The 8094-nt window shown below is 55.2% G+C and overlaps 2 protein-coding genes across 2 annotated transcripts; one reads left to right on the forward strand and one right to left on the reverse strand.

The window, feature by feature from the left end:
- Positions 1-794: 794 nt before the first annotated feature.
- Positions 795-1692, forward strand: ColSpa_06826 (autophagy-related protein 101; the record flags this gene model as incomplete). The annotated part of the gene is made up of 2 exons (XM_049273038.1): positions 795-1413; positions 1505-1692. 2 exons carry the CDS (start codon positions 795-797, stop codon positions 1690-1692), a joined length of 807 nt encoding a protein of 268 aa, XP_049128995.1.
- A 996-nt stretch (positions 1693-2688) lies between these two features.
- Positions 2689-4905, reverse strand: ColSpa_06827 (forkhead protein sep1; the record flags this gene model as incomplete). The annotated part of the gene is made up of 1 exon (XM_049273039.1): positions 2689-4905. One exon carries the CDS (start codon positions 4903-4905, stop codon positions 2689-2691), a length of 2217 nt encoding a protein of 738 aa, XP_049128996.1.
- Between the last annotated feature and the right edge of the window lie 3189 nt (positions 4906-8094).

Genomic DNA, 8094 nt, shown 5'->3' on the forward strand with positions numbered 1-8094 from the left:
GAATCAGGGAGAACCCGATTGACCTCGCAAAAGAGAGAGTTCGAGAAACTAAAGGTCGAGAGTTTCGGTAAGGAGAAAATCGAGATTGTCCTTTCTCCCAGTGCACCCAAGATTGGATGTTCTAGGTGAGCTCCAGGAAGGCTTGTCGGCAACGTAATGACCTGGGGGGCAGTAAAGAGCTGCCGCTGCTGTGGTTGCTGCTGCTTGCTGCTGCTCTGCGAGTCGTGAACCGTGATTACCTCGGCCCAGCCACAACCGCGACCCGCGTCAAATCATTAATTCATGCCCGTGGACCTTCCAGAGTTCCCAGCAGGTGTGGCTGAAGCACTCCCAAGCACCGACCGGTACCGCACCTCGACACCACAAACGCATTGCCGCCCAAGGTACCTACAACATACATACAACGTAGGTACCGGCGACCGCCCACTGCCCACACTGCTACTGCACAGGACCACAGGCACTCTCCTCCCCGGGACCCAGCTCGGGGTGAATGCCCATCCATCCCTGCCTCTAATCCCTCCTCTCTTGTCCCCGGGCCATCCCCCATCCCCCATCACCCATCCCCTCTCCTGTGTCCGCCCGCCCCTTATCGATGCGGCGCATCTGCACTGGGCTGAGCTTTGCCCCTCAGCATCTGACACTAACTCCCTATCACTATCAGAGAAGTCGGTTGTCACTGCTGACTTCGGTTACGGCTCTCGTTCCTACGCCTCGCGCCAGCCGCATTGTCCAACGACCATCACCACCGCCCTACCAAACCACATACAAACGCATAATCCCCTTCACCAGGCAAGATGCAGCAGCAAACCCCTCCCGAGTTTATCCTAGACGCCTTCGCCGACCCGGCCTCCGTACGGGATGTCGTCAAAGGTAAACCGTTCCCCCCTTATGTCACTCCTCCCTTCCCGCAGCCCGCAGCGGCAGCCCCGCTAGACGTCATATCCCTCACGAACGAACAAACCCCCGAACCTCAACGCCACGATGCCCGCATCCAACCTCCCCACGCGCACACGCGGGCGCAAAAATTAGTGACACATGCCTATCCTAAACAGCCAGAAACTAAAACCAAGCTCGCAGGAATCCTCCACACAATCTTCTTCCACCGCTTCTTCCCCGCCGTTGTCCCCTATACGCGCGAAGTGCTCGACCTGACCCTTCCCTACGTCGACGATGTCGAGCTCGAGACCATGATCGAGCAACGCGCCACCGCACTCGTCCGACAGCTCGATGCTGAGCGCTCCTCATCGTCAACCTCGACGGGCTCGGGCGGCGGCGGGGGAGGGCGCGGCCAGCTCAACGTCCAGTTCTTTGAGAAGAAGCGCCGCAAGGCCTGGCTTATGCGCGGCGACGAGGAGGTCTGCTGGGAGTGCTGGACCGTCAAGGTCACCGTCGCCGAGCCCAGGACGGAGACTGGTTGGTGTTCCTACTACACGCCCTCATGTTCTTTTGGACTTGTACCTTGGAGGAGGGAGACGAATACTGACTGACCTTGGTGGCACAACAGAGCGCGCAAAGGTCCGCAAGGCCATGGAACAGACCCTCATGACGACCGTTATGAAGGTCATCACCTTCGTCAATGCCCACAAGGACCACATCCCTCCGATAACCACGCAGGGATCGAACCCTTTCCCCTACCAGATTAACATCAATCAAAAGGAATCCGGATGGGCCACGAGGATGGGCATATACTGACAGAAAGCCGATACTCAACCCCAGCCTCTGAGATCTGAGATGTGAGTGGTATGGTGTCGGCAGTGGCTATGAAAGAGGCAATGATTGTGAATGCGTTTCCTTTATTTTGTGATGAAACAGGACCCCGGCACGGCTCGGCAGGGAGATGTAGGAAAGGGTAAACATGGCGTTTTTATGAGTTCTGGACAAGGCGAAAGATTTTAACAAAGACATAGACGATGTTGGGCAATGCGGATTTAGAGAGCATTTCGATAAGATACCCGTTTCTGAGTTCATGACCAAGCCAAATTATCGACGTACGTGTAGAGCATCTTGATCCAGGAACAAAGTGAGTTCAGCAACGATGAGTTTGTCATACGTGTAATATGTCAAGATACGTGTGAGGACAGAGTAAACTGCTGTGGTGGAGATCGGCGAATAGTCATCTCACTGATTCTAATGTCTGCCAAGTGCGTGTTCAGTACTAAAATTGATCACTGCCAATATTCTCAGCAAGTAGCGAGAATCATGTTCTGCCACAGCTGTCCATCCAGTCCATGTTCTACTACACACAATACAACAATAGGGCCATTCTAGCCCAAACGAAAAAAAAATCAAATTTCCTGCCATACCCATAGAGAATGTGATCCCATGTCCGATCGGACGGGGCAAAAGGGAAAAAAAGCAGAATCCGATGTCTCCCTGCTTTCCCCCAGAATGATGTTCCTCCCCGCCAAAAAGCCAGACAATATGTGCACTGCTTCGTTCATTATCATAAAGCAAACAATCATGGACAAGAGAATTGTGAAAGCCTCGAAGCCCGCATCAGACATTAGTCTTTAAAGTCAAATCAGTCCAAAGTGTTTTTTGGTTCCCGCTCCATTATCGTGTGGGTCGAAACAGTCGCGCGAATGCCTGAGCATCGAGGACGTCATGCCAGTAAAGTGCGTTCATACATCGTAACGGTCGTCATGTCTCAGCGCCAATGAGACGGAATGGTCTCATTTTGAGATGAGATTAGAATTGCGAGGTGTAACTCCGTCCAAATGCGGGCTTGCCAGGCTTGGAACCCGAAGACTTGGGTTGCGAGCCAGAGCCAATCTTCTCGAAGCCTTGCAGGATATCGAGACCCGAGTATTCGGTAGCCTCTTCCGCCATGAAGTCGGTGGTGTCAAAGGAGAAGGAAGGCCAGTCGCCCTCGGCCGCCACCTCGTAGAAAGAGCTGGAGATCTTGGTCGGCGAGGGGAATCTCCATTGCGAAGAGCCATCGTTGGCCTTGATGGGCGAGGAAAGCCCATCAAAAACCTTGCTGGGAGTCTCCCACATGGCGTTGGATTGCGCGGGTGCCTTCAAAAAGGGCGTTGAAAGCACCGACTTGTTGCCGTTGCCAGAGTCATTAGTATCGGTCAAGGCATTGGCGGAGTGTGTGCGCTCAGGTCGCGGTCGTTTTCCGCCGGACTTCTTGGAGGGTGACTCTTGAGGCAAGCCATCGAAGAAGTCGTTATCCATGTCTTGGAAGATATCGAAATCATTAGTCGTCATGAGGTTGTAGTTGTAGACGCTCTCGTCCAAGTTGAAGGCCGGACTCCACGGGGCATTGCCTTCACCAGTGCCAGCCATCTTGCGGATAGGAGACTGGAGCATCTGGCGGACATTTTCGCGGTGCATGCGGAGGTTGGTGTTGGGCGACGCAGAGGGCGGGGCCTTCGTGGGTGGTTTCAGCTTCATGGCTGGTGTAAGCGGTGGCAGCATCTGGCCCTGCTGGCGGAGCGGCGACGAGGACGGTGGGGCGAACGCGTTGTATGACCGACCCTTGCTAGGGCTATCATAAGACGACGCGCGCAAGCGAGCAATCTCGTCCTCAGCCCTGCCTGCGCGACTACGCTTCCGAGGACGGTCGGCTTCAGATGTGAGAATGCCAGTCTTCTGTGGGCGCAGAGCCGACGACTCAAGGGATGAGATATAACCACTGTCGTCCATGGACGCAAATTTTCTCTTGTGCGATCTCGTAATCGAAGAGACGGGACCGCGCCCAGGCGGCGGAGGCGTACGACTGCGGGGCTCCATGTGTCGCGGGATTGGCGGTGAAGAGTGCATCGTGGGAGGCAGAGGTGAGCATTCGTGATCCAGCTTGTCTTGTCCGTCTTCCGGTGCGGCCGAATCCGAGACTGGAATGGTAGCATCGGACGAGAACTCGACGGCGACAGTAGCCTGCGAAGTAGGCAGAGGCGGCAGCGTTGCATGCCTGATGGGTGCGGGAGGCGGAAGGGTCGGCTCTTGGATGGGCACATTTACCGGTCTAGAGGGCTCCATACGGGTCGACATGACGGGCACGTTCTCGGCGGTCGTGGCGGTTTTCCTTGCCGGCTTGTCCTTCATAAACTGCTGCTCCATGCCTTCCTGAATAGTCCAATAGTTGCCCTTGCCAGGGTCGTCCTTTGGTCGCTCAACCTTAATAAAGGCCTTGTGAAGACTGAGGTTGTGTCGAATGCTGTTCTGCCAGCCCGATTCCTCCGCCTTGTAAAACGAGTAGGTATCGGAAATCCACTTGTAAATCTGGGCGAGGGTCAGACGCCGTTGTGGTGATCGAAGGATGGCCATTCCGATCAAAGTCGCGTAACTATGTCCTGGTTTCGTTCCATCGTCGACAATCGCAGGAAAGGAATCGTGTGGTGGCAGACCGGACTCGTCGGCCTTTACTTTCTTCAGCGGTCTCGACTCTTTGATAGGGGCAGCCTCCATCAGTGTGCGCTTGCCCGGGCCCTTGTGCATGTAGAACTGGTCGAAGTTTATTGTCGGCGGCGCAGGGTACAGTTGCGGATGGACGTTTTCTTTCCCGAAGCCGGCGGTGAGGTCCACGGAAGGAGGCTTTTGTGCGACGGTCTTGAACTTGGACAGATAGGGCTTCTTGTGCAGCGAATCGGTGTTCTGGGAGTTTGCTGATGGCGGCGCCATTGGTACCATGTTCAGTTTGCTGCCTTGCGACTTGAGCGGAGCAAGAGGCGATTTTGAGTTGCCGGACGACGCCTTCAAGGGTGAATGTCTGTCGGACGCGAGCATGGGAGGGTTGAGGACAACGTTGTTGTTGCTTGTTGCGCCGAGTGGTCTCCTTGGAGGCTTGGAAACAGCAGGCATGGGTGCGTGGTTGATCATTGCTGTCGAGTTCTCGAAGAAGTCGTCTTGGTAAATTTGCAAAGGCTCATGGGAGCCGGTGTAGCGTGTTGGTTTGGCCATGTCGGCCGATTAAGCTGCTCGATATCGTCTCCAACAAGTGTTAATGGCGTTTGCGGCAAGCAGCGGGCTGTAAGCGGGAGGGCATGTCAGCGATCCGCAAGGCATAAGGTTAGATAAGTAGTTGCAGGCGTGGTCTTGACTCTCTTGACCTGACGGGGCCCGGCTTCCAAGGTTCCTGAGCCCGAACGGGGTTCCGCATGATTGAAGGGAGGAGAGTAAGTGAGGAGATTCATGGCTCACCTTGGTTGGGTCTAGACTCTGGAAATGACTTGTGGGTCGTGAATGCAAGGGGGCTTTTTGGCGGTCAAATTCCAAGTACAGCGACGAATTGCGACCTTGGTTGACACGATGCGATAAGCTGAGCGATGGCGGATTTGTATGCAAATCGACCGAGTTGAATAGACACGATGTCTTTTGATGCCGGACGTGGTGGTGAAAGTGTGTGCGAGTGTGAGTGAGATTCGGCTTATGGCTGCGGAAAGGTTGAAAAGAAAAGAGGGGATATCAGGCACGATACCACGCGAGGGAGAGGAGGGTAGGCAAGATGTAATAGGCGAGCGAGCGGCAACAGGTAGTGAGGAGGATCAAGTAAAGTAGTGGAAGTAGCGAAGTAGCAAAGTAGTAAGTAGTAAGTAGTAGCGTGGGAGTCGGCGGCAGAAGATGGATTGATTTCAGCCAAGGCGAGTGGAGAGGACCGGGATGTCTTTGAAGAGGTGGGCGGCCAGCTCAGCAAGCCCAGAGATGTCCGGTGGAGCCTCTGGAGCACGGGAGGAATGGGCGATTGGACGAGAGGAGCGTGGGCTGTGACACGACTGACCAGGCTAGGGTACGCCGAAGGTGGTAGCAAGGGTGTGCAGTGTACGTAGACGACCTCCGTAGTCTGGTTAGATGCAGGGAGTGTAATGGTGTGTGGTGTGCGTGAATGTGCTTGATATCGCCCGGGGTGCGATGGCATACCATGCATGGATAATGGGGGTGAGTCTGTGAGATGGGGGATAGATGGATGCGCGATGATGGGATACGTGAGCGCGGACGCGGGAGAGGTATGGATGGATACGAAGGAGGGCGACAGAGAGCGTCGACCGTTGGATGGAACACGCCGTCCCGAACGAAAAGTCGAGGGTTGACGATTGGATTGTCGGTCGAGCACGGGAGACAGTGAGCAGAAAGATCAGAGAGGAGGGACGAACGGATGGAGGAGACGCGATGCGCAGTGCACACTACCGGTATCCGTCCCGTATCTGGGGTCGGTGCCCTGGGCCGTTGGTTTCTGTCAGGCGCGGATTTGCGTTCGTCTCTGCGCGTTTGCTTGGGCCGCGCAGTCGAAAGAGACGGCTAGCCAGCTTGGTCAGTTGGTCAATTGAGGTCCAAATCGGAGGAGGAGTCGAACAGGCTTTTTTCCAGCTCCATCCAATTCAGGTCGATGTCAGCAAAGAGAAGCTCAAAGAGTCAATGCTCCCAGGGCCAGGCCTGTCAGAGTCAGGTGCAGTGGGGAGGGAGGGGGGTAAAGGTACGCGCGGGTTACGTCCGGCCGAGGAGCAAAAAAGATACACGTGTAGAAGGTCTAGCGAGGTGACGACGATTGTACGAAATGTGAATGGGCAAAAGTCGGCGACAGGACAGGAAGGCTATGCTATGCACATACTGTATGCAAGCAGGTTTTGCGGTTCATGCGAGAGCCCGTAGTGGGCCGCGGGCTTCATAGGCCGGTCTCCTCTTTTGCCCTGTCTCTTTCAAACATAATCTTGTGTGCGCCGTTGGTTCTGTCCACTGCGCGTGCTCCCCCCAAGGTCCCTACTTCCAGACACCCCCAAGGATGATTGCTAGAAATGGCAGCTGGAGATTGTGAATGCAGCTCGGTGGGCAGTGGATGATGTTGCATGCAGGGCTCTGCCGGGGAATATCTGTGGATAGTGTGGACGAATGGCTCAAACTGTGATATCGCACTTCCTTCTTCTTGTCTCGTACTCGTTGTGGCGGCCGTTCGTCGAGGTCCGTCTCGAAACCACCGGATGTCAAAGAACGCCGAATGAAATTGAGTCCAGCTGCGCAGTAGCCCGAGGCCTCGGAAAGGACACCACGAAACCCACCTTTGCTTTCTCTGGGCGATGGCCTGGTACTAGCTCAATCACGGTAGTGGTTGCACGGCTAAGCGCCCAGTTGCCGTCATTCGGCCGATCTGCAGCCGTAAAAGTACTGGGCTCTCCTATCTGAGAGGGCGAGGGGCGAAATTTCGTACAGCGAAAGCTGTTGTGTGCGTTGTGCGAGGGCTGGATGGCTAGCTGGCTCGGGGTCGCGGGAAGAGAGGCCAATGTCTCGCTCTGCGACGAGGTTTCGCTCTCTGTGCAGCACCCCTCGTCTGGTCTTCCTTTGATGGCCTTGTGCGTGCAGTGCTGATGCTGGTACTGCTGGGATTGATTGGGTCGAGAGCTTGGGGAAGAGGAGATGGAATGAAGTCGGCGCGTAAATGACGCGTCTCACCAATTCGGGAAAGAACAACAACGCGCAGGCCATCCACCAATCAGAACCGCCGCGCCTCACTGCTGAGCTTCCCCATTGGCTGTCGTGCTCTGTCCGATGAAACTGGGCTCTCCCAACCAATTCACGGGTAGGAAATCACGGATAACCGCTGAAGGCTGGACAGGAAGCTCGTTCTTTCTTTTCGTCTCAATTTCTTTCTTCGGTTTCTTTTTGTCGGACTGACACCCAGTGGGCAAATTTAGCAGCTTTTCCCCCGTCTAGTTTTATAAGAAGAAATGTCTTGCGACGATTATCCCCGTTGTGAGACTGAGACCACTCCCAAGAGTCAGGACCCCGTCCTGAGCTGGCCAGATCGTCAGGTACGGAATGTGACTGTCGTCTCACTTTGACTTGCCGATGATATAAACCGAGAGGCGATTGCGCTGGTCCATTCCGATTGTGCCCATCTCTCGTCCGGTGCTCTGCTGAGCTGGAAGACGGGAGTCACTGCCAGCTGGGCCGTGAGCAAGACCAGCTCGGACCTGGGAAGGGATCCTACGCGGCTGCAAGTGCCAGTGCATCCATTTTCAAACTCCTCTCATTGTCCCGTCATCCCAGCTGTTCGGAGGGGGTTATCCCAGCTGAACAGACTTCTAGAACCGGGTTTCGCTGGGGACGTTACCCACGGAAGGTACCCATTTAAACCCAAGTCGCAGGAAAGAAAGGGAA

Source organism: Colletotrichum spaethianum (assembly GCF_022836535.1).
Source record: "Colletotrichum spaethianum MAFF 239500 DNA, contig17, whole genome shotgun sequence".
NCBI lineage: Eukaryota > Fungi > Ascomycota > Sordariomycetes > Glomerellales > Glomerellaceae > Colletotrichum > Colletotrichum spaethianum.